This window comes from Sipha flava, unplaced genomic scaffold, assembly GCF_003268045.1.
Source record: "Sipha flava isolate LNK unplaced genomic scaffold, YSA_version1 48_pilon_pilon, whole genome shotgun sequence".
NCBI lineage: Eukaryota > Metazoa > Arthropoda > Insecta > Hemiptera > Aphididae > Sipha > Sipha flava.
The window spans coordinates 1,085,784-1,103,194 of NW_020273306.1; the positions used below are offsets into that span (position 1 = coordinate 1,085,784).

The 17,411-nt window shown below is 27.8% G+C and overlaps 1 protein-coding gene and 1 pseudogene across 1 annotated transcript in view; both read left to right on the forward strand.

Moving 5' to 3' along the window:
• Positions 1–1,684, forward strand: part of LOC112690008 — a 4,492-nt gene extending 2,808 nt beyond the window's left edge. The window contains exon 2 of the mRNA XM_025563901.1: positions 1,112–1,684. Within this exon, the coding sequence (XP_025419686.1) occupies positions 1,112–1,684 (573 nt within the window). The remainder of the gene's footprint in view (positions 1–1,111) is intronic.
• Positions 1,685–16,044: 14,360 nt separating this feature from the next.
• On the forward strand, positions 16,045–17,205 carry LOC112690009 (annotated as a pseudogene).
• Positions 17,206–17,411: the final 206 nt, after the last annotated feature.

Below are 17,411 nucleotides of genomic sequence, written 5' to 3' on the forward strand. Positions count from 1 at the left end.
TTGAATTTTATGAAATCGTAAAATTTCGATTTTGGGCGGTGCTGGCGAAACGCGCGAATTCTTTGATAGGTTATTGCACGGAAACAATGATCGAGCGAATTTCGGCGATAGTCGTGCAAATTCATGCTAATTGCGTGCTAAATAATGGCTATGAAAAAATATAAAAAATTTCATTTTTGCGATTGGGCGGTGCTGGCGAAACGTTTCGCCAGCACCGCCCGTTAATTTTTGCGATTCCGGAGAAATGGATGCCATGCAAATTGCGAAATTGGTCATGCAAATTCATGCTAATAACGTGCTAAATATTGATAGTATAAAAAATCAAATTTTCCTAATGGGCGGTGCTAGCGAAACGCACGTGGTTCTCCTTCCTTCTGATTCATTAATGAATCAAAACTTATTTTTAGTTATAATTCTGATAACAAAAATTATCATACTCAAATGAACGTCACAATTTTTGAAAGTTATATATATATATTATATGTATATATAGATATTTTTTTTTACAGCTGTACTGTTATCGTATTAACTATTTTCTTTATTCCTGTGCGTTTTTTCTTGAAAATAGTCGGTATTTTACTTTGGCAGTTGGTACATTTCACTATTCAATGTGCAAACATATTTTCAGTTTGATAATTTTTTTTTGACAGTTAAAATATTAATTTTACAATAACGATTATAATAAGAGTTATTTGAATTAATATAAAATAGGTAAAAATATGTTTATATTAATAATATTAGACAAACGAATCAGATTAAACAGCGTAGCATATAAAAAGGTGGCAAAAGAAAAACTAGAAAAAACCGATAATTTGCTCAGAAAAATTAATAGTGTGGTGTAATATAATTTTAAATTGTAATTTTCTTAAGAGCGGCATATTTTAATTTTCCCCGGGGCGGTTAGCTTAACGTGGCACTGCTACTATCATAACCATAATCATCAACAGGCCAACAGATGTTGGACTTTCTACGCAAACTATATTATACGACTGCAAAAACAATTTTTATGCATTTTTACGAACGACCAAAATTTTACTGTTTTTTGAGAATGATTGGGGCCACCACGCGTCAACCGTTAATTTTGTTCTACTCAATCCTTGCGTTCTTGCAGACTTTGTGGAAGCTGTGCGCCAAGGAAAGATCTTCGGCAATGAACCCTAGGAAGGATAAGAACGCCATGAGACTGAAGCCTGGCGAAGTGGGTCTGCGGGACGACCGCGCCACGTTCCACTTGGGCTTGGGCAGGGATAGCGGCGGCATCAGCAAGGGTGCGACTGGCCGGGACGGACGGCCAACTGGAGCCGTTTACTATAATATGGGGCCGAAGTCGGTGGACGGTGCGACCGCGAAGAACATTTTTCCGCAGCGGAAGCACGTGAAACGAGCGTTGCCTCCGCTGCCGGTGTCCACTGACCCGCTCGTGGGACCGGTCACCGGGTTGCCGATCAGTAGGGACGAACACATTATGGTATTGCGGCTGGGCAAGCGGCACAACGAGCCCGATGACATGGCCCGTTTGCAGATCGAGGTACGCCTGCCCAAGGAATTCGTAAAGCCAGTGGAAGCCAGTACGCAGTTCCAGGAAGAGGACTACCGGCCGGCCGCACCAACTTTGGAACCCGTGGTCAACGTGTCCAAGAATAAAAAAGAGAAAAAAAAAGGTGGAAAAAAGGGCAAAAAGTGAACGATGGTAGTCGGAAAAATTACGCACCTCTTTTAACAGCTACTTTTCACCAGAAACCTCCGTCTCAGAGTTTTTGGCTGAATGTTAATCAATTAATAGTTATTGTGATGTAGTAGCATGCTGTCCACTATAGTAAATGTTGAGAAACTATAATTTCTCAAAATTTACTGCTTATATAATAAAATATATATATATATATATAAAGATTATATATATAGATATATTTGCTCAGCACTTATCTCTCTGAATTCCGTGTTTAAATTATAAGTCATTTTTGATGCTTGATTTAATATTTTCAGTTTTCAGTATTTGTGTAGTAAATTTAAATTTGTCATTCCGTTCACAAATTCTAACTATATACGAAATTAGATATATAGTTAGATATATAGTTAGAATATGTGAACGTATGACAAATTTAAATTTGCTACACAAACACTGAAAACGGAAAATAGTAAATCAAGTATCGAAAATGACTTATGATTTAAACACGGAATTCAGAGACAAGTGCTGAGCAAATATATCTTATTTTATTTTATAAGCAGTAAATTTTGAGAAATTATAGTTTCTCAACATTTACTATAGTGGACAGCATGCAACGATATCACAATAGTCTTTAATTTATTAATTTAATACATTTTGAATGTAAAAGATAAATAAACTTACCTTAAGCGGCCCATACATGTCCAATATTATTGATCAATATAATTGACAAAATATTGACGAAAATAAACGATGACCATCAATATATCAATAATATTGATTAATTATTAAACATAATATCATTACCAAATTACCAGGTCCGTTATCAAATAGTAAATTAGATATTACAGAGAACAGTTTACCAATGTTTACAATTCATTTAAATTTTAATTAGCTTTAAACAATTTATGCATTTTAATTACGAACAGATAGGTCTTATAATTTAGATTATACTATAATAGCTCTTGCTCTAGCTATTTATATCCTCCATAAAAGGAAGAAAAAATGGAAGCAGAGAATTTGGGCTAAAGAGTGGTTACAAAAACGAAATAAGTATAATTGTGAAAATTTGTTAACTGAACTACGATTGAACCAACCTGAAGTCTATAGAAATTTGTTAAGAATGAATGCTATGATAAAATTTTAACTTTAGGTACTATATTAATTAAAAAAATAAGATAAAAATGCGCATTACTATTAATAGTGCTTCAATAAAAGTCAAGTATTTTTAATTTATTCAATATATTGATCAATTTTTCGATACTGCCAATACACTATCAATATTATTGACAATATCAAATTTTGATCAATATTATTTACCGTGTATGGACCGCTTAAAAACTATAGCTTATATCGATGAAGAATTGTATTTCGTTATTTTTTTTTTTTTTTTACTGGTACCAGTAAGCAAGTATAACTGAGTCACGTGAAAATTAATATTTAAATCTAATGCCCACGGTGAAAATAGTTTTGGAACCACTGCTCTAAGTAGTGCATTTGTTATAATCTTTTACTGTTCCACTGCTTCAAATTAAAGTTCAATAATAGTTCCTACTGCAGCATTCTCGATTATGGCGTGGATCAAATATGACTTGCTCATTAATTATCCTTTCTCACAATATAGAATCTATCAAAAATTACTTTTTCTCGTAACTTGATATCAATCTTTCCTACATTACTGTTTTTACATATAATAATATTATCTTAATTAAAGCAATTCTTAATTTTATCTTTCAGATAGGTTTGAAAATGTTGTTGTATCAGCTTCACATTCAGGGCCGTATTTAGGGGGAGTTTAGGCTGAATAAGAAAGGGCAGCTAATTTTTTATATTTTCAATATTTGAACTAATATTTTTGAATCTCAAAAAAAAAACATATATCGCCAATCACGGCATCACGACACACACACACACACACACACATACCAAAGATTTACAAACAATCTATCGTTATGTTAACATTGCACTTAGAATGTTTTTGTGTACACCAGCAACGAATTGTTCTTCAGAAAGATTTTTTTCAACCGCAGAAATTTGTATTTGGTATAATGAAGCGTCTTTTATTGTTGCCCTCTAGTGTCAAATTCCTAAATATGGCCCTGTTCACATTGTATATACAATTGTAAATTTTTGTCACCACCATTATAATTACTTTCAACCATAATTTCAATCTATCATTATCGACGATATTATCTTTTTTACTATTGTACTATTTGTGGTCTATATGTATTTATAGTATAGATTTAATAATTTATGTTTAAATTACATAAAACGAAAAAATTAGCCCGTTTTTTTATTTTTACTATAAAATATTTTTAAACGACTTTTAATTATTTTTAACAATTCTGTGTGTTAAACGTAAGACAATAGGACACGAAATATTGAAAAGCTTTTTGTCATGATAAGGGACGTTTTTAATGGTCGCCCTATTACATTGTTATAATAACGATGAAACAAAACAACATATACTGTTTTCATTAAAGGTAGATACTCAGAGTTGGCACGTATTATGACGTGTGAAAATAATTCACATCTTCCGGCATCCCACGAATTCATTATTATTATTTAAGAGTTTAAAACCTCGGGCCGATAATGCGTGACAACGCTATTATTCCGAAAATCCCCGTAGTTTACGATCCGCATATGTTCTATAACATTATACACACGTCGAATGCGAAAATTATTTAATATGAATGACGTCATATTATGCCATAGCGTTGAAAAATGATTCCTACGCACAAAGGTAAATAATTTTGAAACCGTGGTCATTCAAAACATGTTCGAATAATTACTTTAAGAATACAATGTTGTGTTTGATTCTCGGTCATAATAATATTAATGCCAAAAATGCATTCACGAAACAATTATTAATTTCATTTTGATAAAGATGGTCATGGCTTTAAAAATATCAAGATATTCAAGCTGTTTAAGAAAATATAAACGTTCGAAATGTCCGCCATAAATATATTCTTAACATTTTTTCCAAAATACCAAGTATTTTTTATGATATAACTCGCGTATTTCTCTTTGATGTATACAATAAAAAATTCGTGTACGATAATATTTCCTGAAAGCGGGTCTTGTTAATCATAAAATCATATAATTTCGTCGTCACTCACCATTCGAAATTTTTCAATTTTAAAATTTAGATAATATGTTTATATATATTTAAATTCGTAGATGGTATTTCACTCATAACATTTTTTACGCAATCAAACCGTTGAACGGAAATATTATATTAAGACCATACTTAGACATTTTAGTCAAAAGTATTTCAAATATATTTCAAATACTTATTATTATATTTTGTATTTAAAAATATTAAATATAATATTTTCGAAGATTTTTCGTTTGGTTTTTCGATTTTGAAGAAATTTCTTATCGCCGACGAGATGAAGTGACGATTATAAATATTGTTATAGACAAGAAATATTTAAATATATTACGAAGAAAACAATATTTTCCATGTATCGTATATCTATTTGGCTATTTATATTTTAGAGTATCATAGTACGGCGACACCCCGAATCCCAGTATCACAAAATCACATACTACGACACTCGTTATTCGTTAATTCGTTAAAATGAATTTATTAAGTTAGTATTTGAAATATTTTTTGAATATATTTGTATTTTTATTTAAATACTTATTATCAAAAGTATTTAAATAAATATTTTATCATAATACTATTTAATTTAAGTATTTCAAAACCTATTTGAAATACTTTTGGAAAGTATTTTGAACAACATTTATAAAGACGCATCGTATATAATTTTCTCCATATAACTATTTTCAATGCGATGTATCCGTTTCATTAAATAATAACTTTATATTTTGATATATTTTGAAGAAGATAACAAACACTGGCTTTTTCTATGACACATTGTAATATGAAAATATGATAGGTAATTAATTATATGGTAAACAATATATTATACACTTAAATAAACTTAAACCAAACTTTCAGGCAGAAAATACAACTAATTACAATAAGTATTAAGTAACTAATATATTATACCTCGGTTACAAATGGTTTTATAATTGATTGCTCATGAATTATAACGACATCAAACATTTTGGAAATACATACCATATAAATTAACGCTTATTCTATGTTCAATTTAATTTAAATTTTTTAAATATTTATTTCATACTTTTCTATATGTGTATAAATAAATATACATTTACATGTTAAATACTTAATAAACTATATTTTTTTAAGAAGACAATCGAGAAATTTTAAGAATACACTAAATTATAGATAACTAAATGTATTATTAACTAGCAATAGAATTTATTAGATAAATACAGAACAATTGGGAATTTATACTGTAGCGAAAATGTTTAGCCGTTTCCTAATTATTATAAGCAGAATACTAGTAATATTACTATAACTAAGTACTGAAAATATTTTTTAAATTTTTAAGGATTTCTCTAACGTAAGATCTCCGATAATTTCTTATTATCTGTTTTAGCTTGATGCTACATTATATTAATTGTTTCAGTGGTGTATTCAGGAAAAGGATTTAAAGGTTATAACCCCCCTCACCAAACAATTTTAATGTATGATTATTATCTATTGATTATAATAAAAACACACAAAATTCAAAAAAATGTAACATTTCTTGTTACATTTTTTCTAACCTCCCTCCCAAAAAAAAAATTCCAGATACGCCACTGAATTGTTGAATATAATATATATATATATATATACTCTGTAAATTATGTTAAAATTAAAATAAACCCTAAAAAAAAAATTTAAATAATTTCCTCCATTTCTGTAATAAGGGTTTAATTTTATGTCGTTCACATAATTTTACTTAAACTATTGATTTTATTTTTATTGTATTTTTTATTTTTTATTTTTTTCTTACATTTTTATTTTCTTCTATATATTTCTGATGTAGATTTAAAAATCATATCTAGCAAACACTTCAAACAGACCAATTTTTTTTTCTACGTTACATTTACATAAAGCTATCGACAAATAAATGACAATAAATCGATGAAATAAGCAATGTAAGTGTTTTACACAATTAAGATCAAAATACCAGGTTTTATTCAGCAATAAATGATTGCAATTTTCAAAATATATTTTTAATTACCAAAAATACCATAAACAAAATTAAATAACATTTATATTGTTATAACAATATGATTCCTTAATTTAATTTAAAATCAAAAAAACAAATAGTTAAACGAATATATTTTAACATAAACTTTGCTAGCAAAAACACTTGTATTGACATATATACTCGTATATCTTCTAACTAGATATTGTGGTAGGTACTGATGGTTCAACAACGGTTAGGTGTTGATGATAATTAATTTATATCCAAAGAAAACTAAAAGTATAGAGTAAATCTTCGTCCACACGGTATACCCTGGAGAACAGTACAGACATTTTGAAATTATTAAAATAACGAACTTATAGTATAAATAATATCTTAATTCTTAGAAATATTTGTTCGGCTAACCGGTCAATTATTATATTTGTGAGTGAGTGTCAAATACAATACTAATAAAGTATTAGTAACAATATTAAAAACCTCATACACACTAGGCACAGTTATTTATCAAAAAGTTACGTTTATTTATATAAAGCATTTTCATGTTGTGTTCAATGTTCATGTCTAAAGCGAATAGTAAATAGTTCTTGGCGAGAGCAAACTAACATTTAAAATCAGTGTAAATGCAAGTATTATATTGTCGGTCGAGTTCTGCACTAAGAATGCCACTGGTGCAGATAAAAATATACAACAATAATATCCATTGAAACATATTTTTATCAATAAATGATCTAATTACACTATTAGAATTCTGTAAAAATAACCAAAAGAAAGAACTATTAGAATTTTGAAAAATAGGATCAAATTTTTCATGAAATAGACTCGTATAATGTATATAAATACATAAAGAAGTTACTAATCATTGACTTATAAAACTGTTCACTTTTTTTTTACCTTTCTTTAACGAAAATATTTTATTTATTTATACGAGACATATATAGGGAAGAAATTAAAGATAAAAAAGAATGTTTATCTCTAATAAATGTACTCGTAATGAATTTGAATTAGTTTTCACGTCATTAGATCGATCAATATTTGTCAGGCTATAAATATTTTTTTCGTGAAAAAAATAATAGATTCCAATTCCACTTAAATTCTATGACTGTAAAAGTAAAATTCGCTGGTATAAATATTTAAATATACTAAAAAAGAGCTAATAAACAATTCATTATTTGTATACTTACGAAATATCCTACATTTAAAATGATTATATATACTGCAAAAGCAGTCAATCTTCTATTAAACGACACTATGCTACTCACATTTAAATATTGTTTTGTACGACTTGATATTTTTGTACAAAATTACCTCAAAGTTATTTCACTTCGTTCATACGACACAAATTTAAAAAGTTGAAAGATTTAATTAATTAGATTTTTTTATACATGTCAAAATTTGCAATATTCTTCCAAACATTAAAATTGCAAAACTCTAAGGTCGGATGAGACTCCGCGATCGAAGAAAATACAGGGTTGGTTGAATAATATTACTGTGTTGTCATTTAGACTTCAAACTAACGTACCATTGCTCTCGAAAATACAATTCTAAATAAAAGAGGCTCAGTGAATCAGTTTATATTTCTAAAGTTTATACAAAGTAATAGAACCAAATTTCTAAAAAAGGTAGGTAAAACTTTTAGTGTTATAACTTTTGCAAAAAAAGAAAAAAAGCATCTACAATTCGGGAAAATCGAAAATTTCCGGTGCCTATATTTACAATAAAAATGTAATTAAAATCCTGAAGCAATAAAATATCTTTAAAATACTAATATAAGTACTTAGTAAATTATTTGAATCAATATAATATAATTAATAGAATAACTACCAAATTATTAATATAGTTCAATCTAAATTCGTTGAAAAAGACGATTTCATTAGTGTTTCATTTTGTGATGCTTATAAACTTTTTTGTGACATTCCATTTTTTTTTTTTTTTAATATGATTTTTCCTTGATATTGCCATTATCGAGTTATTCATTGTAATCATATATGTGTTATTAAATATTTTTAAAAAAAACTTCAGAAGAAGCCTAGGAATCGCGTAATAAGGATTAAAAATATATCAAAAACTCGGAAAATGTCAAGAATAATTATAAATACGGATCTACTTCATATTTTATTAGAATTGTTCGATCCTTTAATTTCATAAACTCGAAAAATAAAAAATAAAGTTCACTATCCCACTGAAGTACAATCAATTTTCATATTATCCGATTCCGAGGACAGTAATATTGAAATCGATTTAGACGATTTGCAAAATGAATATTCACAATGTCCGATATAGTTGTTTTATTTGTTTATTTATTATTATTAGGTATATAAGATTATTGTTTTGTTAAATATTTGGTAAAAAAAAAAAAAAAAAAAAAAACAATAATAAATTTAATTAATTTAGCAGAAATAGTAACATTTTCGTCAAAATAATTACCAGAAAAAAAGGGGGGTTGTCATTTAAAAAAAAAGTTATTATGCATATGCGCGAAATCAAATGGCCTAAAATTAGTTTAAATATTGTATTAAGTGTATGACAAAGTTTGTTAGGCATCCAAAAAAATATAATTAAAATATATTTAATTTGTGCAGAATTACAAAGTGTTTCCAACTATCAATTACACACTGTAGATTGTCACTCAATTATGGTATCACTCAGAAATTGTAATTCTAAGCTTACATTATTCTTATTATTAATTCCATTCCAATAAAGTATTAACTAAATTTTAAATATAATCTTTAGCTAAGTCAGATACTATGAATTACAAAAACCTTAACATGATGGATAAGTTAAAAAATATTGTGTGCACAGTATCACCTAAGAAGATACATTGATTAAGGTTACCAAAAATATAAGAAATTAACAATCTTTAATCAAAATTAACTTTTGTTAAACGTAAATATACATTTTTAATATATTTAAATATATTTTATTCGTTGTAGTTTTCTATAATTAACGCCAACTTTTTTGTGTGGGAAAAAATGATTTCCGCTAATTAAAAATTGAAATGAACGATTACTAAAATCAAACAAATGATTCGAAGAAATATTTCGATGAAATTCAAGAATATTTTGCATAGTATAAAATGTAACAATTACGTTTATATAATTATTTTCTAAAATTAGAATATAGGTACTAGACGAGTTACCATGTTTACTCTTCGTGCAGAAAATCCGCCAACCTGCGAAGACATCGCTGATAACGAAAAGAGTAAATACAGTCATAAATACGACAAACTAAAAATGTGTCTCTATATGATTGAAAGTAAGATTAGTGATCATGTGTTGTATTTAATTTTAAAGTAAACATTTAACTTTTTCATGACTTAAGTATGGAGAAAATAAGGATAAAAATCAGAACAAATATAAAGCATATACTACGTACGAGTACAAGCAGTTGATCAAACTAGTCAGTAACAAATATCGAAAAATGCTACATACAACTGTTCTCACCTCATCCAATACCAGCCGTGTAACCATTCCCTCCAACTGTTCGTGCCAATATGGTCTTTTCAATCGCATGTGCACCTATATTTGTTTTTGTATAGATTCTTATCGCATGTATTGCCGTGCGGTCGACGATAGCTTTCGTGGACTGACTGCCCAATACGCGCGTGAGATCGTTACTATCCGTGATTGTTGTAATGAATGTTACCATTTTCGTGCGATGCATAGCGGTGCGTTGTGTAGCCGTAGCCATCGTCGGCGGCGATGATGAGCCTCCGTGTGCGACCTGCTGGGTACGCAATCGCATTGTTATCGTCGCTCGTAAACGTTCGTTATTCCAAGTTTTCAGAGTTTTTCAGTTATGTTTTAGTAAAAGTTAAAGTCATGTTCTCAGTGCCACAAAGTTTCGTAAATTATCATGTTTTTTGGTTTAGTGTGGTGACACTGAGGTATTTTATCTTTATTGTGGTGTCCGGCGGCATACTCTTCACGGTGAATGTCGTCGGCACCGTCTCTCGCTCTGTTCGTGTACGTCGTCGTATGCACATCAACTGTATTGTATTCAAGTTTTCTTTTTTGATCTACAGCACATCTTGTAAAACCACGTTTTCTGTGTTTCGCAATCTCTTTGTCGGCTGTTTGGTAAGTATCGTTCTGCGCGAATAGTATTGCCTTCATTAAAGTTACCGTGTTCTAGGGTGGTCACTTACCAACAGCCATTGTGTGGTATACATAACGTGGTTTTATTTTATTTTTGTCATTATCCGGAGCTGTAGACCTTCCATCTTCGTTGATGACTGTGTCTTGTTGGTCGCGCGTACGAGTCACTGTGACATATTTTATTTATACGCTCCGGTGTGCCGCCGTAGGCATTTGTAAAGTCACAGTGCTGATGCGGTCGCGTTGGGATAAAATCCGCCATCAATCACAGTCACATATGAATATTGGTCGACCATATTTAATTTATTTGTGTAATGCCCACGGGCCTAGCCGCCAAGGGCATTGTTATTATTATAGTTTGTAGTTATGCCGTTGTAGGGCCAAACTTAAGAATTATTATTATTCATCTATTATTCTCATATTTAGTGTGAGCCGTGTGGGCCACACATTTAATTTATTATATTTAATATTTTCATTGATTTATTATTATTTGCAACTTCTGAACCTACATTGCCCTTAGTTAATCCAAAGTTAACAAAGTTGCATCCAGAACCTCCACTATCTTTAACAGATCCAGCATCACCAAAATCGTCTCCAGTACCACCTGAATCTTCTTAATACTAGTTAATTCCTTTCCCTTCACATTTTTTCTCAGCCATTTAAGTCCCAAATACTTACAGCTTTCTGAGTACTTTAGCCATTAAATTACTGCGAGTGAGTATGATGTATATCGATAGTAAGTGAAAATAATATTGTATTTTGAAATTATTTTCATTATACATATGAACAGTAACATTTTTATCAAATAACACCCTTTTATCACTGAAATTCGAATGAACCGATTTTTTTAAGTCAATATTGTTTACATTCACTTAGAGTCATAAGCAGATCTCAGAAGTTGTAACATTAAAAATATTTATATATATATAAGGTATAAATACTTTATACCTCTTAAATTCCAAAGTATACGCTATAAATAGCATGAAAATCAAAGAATATGCATTTAACTTGAAACAATTATAAATTAGAAAAAAATGTACTGTTACCATTTTATAAGAATGTTGGGCTTATAGACGTCAAAAGCTATCTAGACTTGTTGAATTATTAACTGTAAAGAAAAATGTTAAATTACTTAAATATGTTTGTTAGAGTATACTTATAATTAAATTATTTCATATATTTACTCTGAAAATTACACTGGATTATTAAATGTTATCATATTTTTTCGAATTTAAAATATCTGCAATTATCTGATAGTATAATTTTATAAATATAAATGATTACTTTACTTCAACGGTCTTTAAAGTTGAACTTTTGCTGAAGTCTATTTATTTCCAATAATTCAAATATTTTTAAAAATATAACAAAGTAAACCATTATTTTCAAAAAAATGTGATAGTTTCCAATATTATATAAAAATATATTTAAAATTAGCACTAAAAACCCTAAATTAGTCAAATAACAATAAAACCGGAAATATGCAAAAAAAAAAATAGCAAAAAAAAACTTCGTGTATGACATCAGAAAAGTGTGAAACGTATTTGTACATTACTTTGGATGTTCTAGGATGGATCAAGACAAATATGCATTTGCTATAACTTTCGATTCCTGGTTGTAAGTAAACAGTTATATTCATATTTGCTTTATAAAGTGAATTCACTTAAACAATATCTCTCCGGATAAATTTCTCATAAATATAATAGTATTACAAAGTCCGATTTGAAAAGTGTTCAGATACATCATACCAAGATGTCTTCATCGTTTTCTTTCCCAAGACTCTACTTTACGTTAAATATACACGTATGTTTTTGCATTGGTTTTTCGTTTATGTCTAGAAATCAAAAGTGAGAAAAGGAAGAAAAAGAGCAACAACAACCTTGACAATATGGAAAATACGACATCCATAGTATATTATAATGTTACGTTGTATGTTCATAGAATTGAGAAGTGTGATAACTATAACATACTATGGAGGAATAAAAAAGTATATTTAACCATCTTAAAGAAATTAAATATACTTTCAAAACATTTTAATATGTTGGAATACAAATAACTTAAAATATCACTACATATACTATATACCAAGGCTGGGCAAGCTAACGATTTTTTTTAACTCGTTATGTTATATTAAAATAATTAAGTTAGGTTAAATTAAAAGTTACTTATATTTTTTCCATTAAATCGTTAAGTTAAACGTTAACTTTGACAAAAAAAGTAATTTAACTTAGTTTAAAGTTAAAATTTCCTAATTTACAAAAATAAAAAATTGCACACATAATATTAGTTTTTTTACGCTCAAGAAAATTACTGGGGAAATTTAAAATTATACATAAAAGTATTAACTAGCTATTAAAAAACCTACTTTACTAAAATAAATCTTAGTCCTGAACTTATACTCAAATCAATTTACAATTTTAATAATGAAATTAAATTGAAAATTATACCACAGTTGTTTTATGATTAATCCTCCATCGACACTTGCTCTCATGGTATTTACTATTTTCATAGAATATTCTTAGGATTTCCATAGGTTTATAGCGTTTGTACAGTAAAAATTTTATAAAAATATAGCCCATATAATAACTATTAAAGTTATTTTTCATATTGTTTTCGTCTATAGGAAATTCATATTAAAATAATAAATTATAAATATACTAAAAACCTCATTTAATAATTTGCATTATTATTTGCACTAAAATTAACTTAATTTAGTACTTTTAAATAAAATTAACTTAAAGTTAACACGATAATCTTAAAAAAAAGTAACTTATTAAGTTAAAAGTTAATTTGTAAAAAAAGTAACGAGTTAATTAATTTAATGTCTTAACGTCTTAACTTAGTTTTAACTTTTAACTCGTTAATGCCCTTGACTATATATAATCAGTAGGGCTCGGAAGTTATTGCACAAAAAAACGTTGAAAATTGATTGCATTATTGAAGTAAAAAATACAAGTACCCAAAATTGCACTTAAAAATTGCGCTTAAAATTTGTTAACGACAAATTTGCTAACAACTGCTAATTTTATAATTTAAAATATATATTATAAATGCAATAAATATTATATTAATATTATAATTTTTATTTTGTTAGTAAATTCTCTTCGATCAATTGCCATTTACAAGCAATGGTCAAGCGATCAATTGTTTTTGATAAATTGACGGGATATCCTACCCCTGGCCTTATTTTCAATATTTATAATAACATGTAAGAGATTTTTACATGAAAAAAAAAATTGCTCCTCTTTCTTTTTGATAAAATTAAAAATTAAAAAAAAATAGTAAATTACCACAGAACATTTCTATATTATAATATATACTGCATATTATATTCTTCCCTTGTATTGTTATAAAATTTCTATACAAAATATACGAGAACTACCTCGCTTCATGTTGTATATGTCTGCATCTCCCTTATATTAACTTCTTCAGAGATCGATTAGAGGGATTCGAAAGAATGGTTTTGGCTCATTGTATTGCTATTGGAGGTTTGCTTTTGATTTCAATAAATAATTACTATTATTATTATTATTATATATTATATTACTATTATTACTATTATATTATTATTATACCTATTTTATTATATTACTATTATTATTATTATTTCAAAATCATTATGTTATTCGTATTTAATCGTAGCTTTTTAAGGTTTTCAATGTTTTTTTCTTTTTTCAGATGACTATAAATTAAAAGATTTTGATGTGTTATCAAATATTTAGCTTTACACTCATGATCAAACTGCAAAATCTAAAACAAAACACTCATACATTAGAATTTTCCTCAAACAGGACAAGATTTTATCAATTTATGTAATATAGAAATATTTTCGAATGTGTACAATATATTGCCAATAGAAATGTACAAAGGGAAAATAGACTTTCGCAAATACTTTACTCTCTTCTGGTATCAACTGTCACACCGGAAAGAATGTTTTCGTGCCCAAAATAGTTGAAAATTGGCATATCTAAAAAATTCTTGTGTAGTTAGAAAATGTAAATAAACTTTGTTTATTATAATATATAGGCTATACGAATATATTTGTTTAATTGTAGTTATTAAAAAGTATTGAGAATTTTAACATAAAAAAAATTGTTTCATTAACATGTGTACTATTATCTTGTATGTTTTAATTAAAAGTATCTTCGAATTGATAATTTAATACTTATATGTGGACTATACAATTGTTTTATTCTAGAATCGTTATAAATTGCTTGGTTGGTCATTATGGTTGTTGGTCGTTTAAAATCAATGAAGAACTAAATGATCCAGCGAAAAAAAAAATATTTCATTATTTTACGTTTATTTTAAACTTCAAAATATTTATTGTATAACCATAAAATATATTTTTGATGATCAGAGTCCATGTTAAAAAATCTTAATTATAATTTTACAAATTTCCCAGATTCGTTTTTATAATTGCAAAAAACTGACGTTAAAAAACATTTACGGCGTACTTCAGTTTTTGATAAAATCAATTTTTTTTCAGTTACTTAAAAAAATAACACTTAAAATGTTCACTGAATGATATTACTGAATATTATCGTTTTATTAAGATGATAAACATTTAAACGTTTAAACGTTCTAAATTTTTTTGATCTATTTTGAGATCATTGAAAATATTTTTTCAATTTGACCAAGAAAATATATTAAAAACATTTTGGCCAAATAGTTTACTTCATTACACCTTAATAAAAATGTATTAATATTTAATGTTATAATCATAATCATGATCTGAAAAAAGATGTAATGCTTATAAATTTAAATTTAAATTGATCTATATATTACTTACGTTGGTATATCTGAGAGTTGTAGACTCAAAAACCACCGATTTTTACGTATTTTTTTATCAAAAAGTCATACAAATCTTTCGATATACTCCTTAAAACGGTTATACCAAATTAATTAGTATTAATAATCAGTCTGAAATCGATAGTTTTGCAAGATAAGCATTTCGACTATTGATAACGAAAGGACTATGTGATTTCTATAGAAACCGTCATGTTTATTTTAGTGACATCACTTTGTTTTGGATAACATTTGTTAACTAACGGACTTGTCTTTTGTGTTTTGTGCGAACATCCATGAATTATATTAAATTGTTATATTGAATTATAATTTATAACTACAAGTACACCTAATAGTGTGAGGAGTGAGTATTTGCTTGCTTAACATATTATAATTATATTTTATATTGTTATATTTACGTATTTAGGTAATGGATTCCTCAAATTTAATGCGGAATCTAAATAAACGGTTCACAAATAGAAATGAAACATCTGAATTCAACAAATCGAAAAAACGTAAGAACGATAATTATGAAATTATGAATCATAAAAGAGCACGGATGAATGATAATGTTATAGAAGTAATTGAAATTATCGATGATTCATTATCTGAAATATATGAGGACATCACAGAACCTGAAACTACACCGTTCAGAGTTACCAGTCCCCTTACCATGCCTATTCATGATAGATATTGTCAGACTAACTTGTCACAATCATCTGATAAAGAAAACGTGGAGAAGCCAGAAACAAGTATTCAGAAAAACAGAATTATTGCTCAAGAAATAATTTCTAAACATAAACTTGATCATGAAAAAAATAAGGTTAAGAAAGTTGAGTCTCCAAATAAAAATGAAATTTTTCCAAATTATAATAAAAAAATACAAGACACAATTATTCGTTTAATGTCTGGACCTCAAAATGAATATATTATGAAAGAGAAACATAATATTAAGAAGAGCGATTTGCTAACTGTATATTCACCAACAGCTTGGTTAAATGATGAAATTATAAATCATTATTTAAGGATGATTGTTGATCGTGATTATGATAATTTACACTTCTTCGATACATTCTTCTATCTAAAATTATCGTAAGTTTGTGCTTTAATTATTTACAAGTAGGCATTTATTTTTAGTAATTTATTAATAATATTTTTTACAGTACTCATGGATACCAATCTGTTCGTCGGTGGTCCAGACGAAAAGATATATTTGCATGCAAAAAAAATGTTCATTCCCATCCACTTGGGCAATCATTGGTGTCTTAGTTGTGTAAACTTTGTTGATAAGACTGTAAAATATTATGATAGTTTTGGCGGAAAAAATCCCAAATGTTTGAATATAATTTTCGATTACTTAAAAGAAGAGTATAAAAACAAGAAAAACAAAACATTTGACGTAAGTGGATGGCAATTAATGCATGCAAATGATTGTCCAACACAGTTTAATGGATACGATTGCGGTGTTTTCACATGTATCAATGCTGAATATTTAGCTCGTGATTCAATATTGAATTTTACTCAAGATGACATTTTTAAATTAAGAAATCGGATATGCTATGAAATATTGATGAATCGCCTATGTTATTAAATACTGTATATTAAACATACTAACTTATAATATATTTATTTTATTTTCTTATACACTATAGTAGTGCTTGCATAGAACAGGTACATTTCATAACAACTGAATTATGCAATTGATAAATGTTCATAATCTAGACACATGATTATTAAATATATGCAATATGTTTCTTTACTAAAATGGTAACAAAATATATTTTTCATCCGGTGACT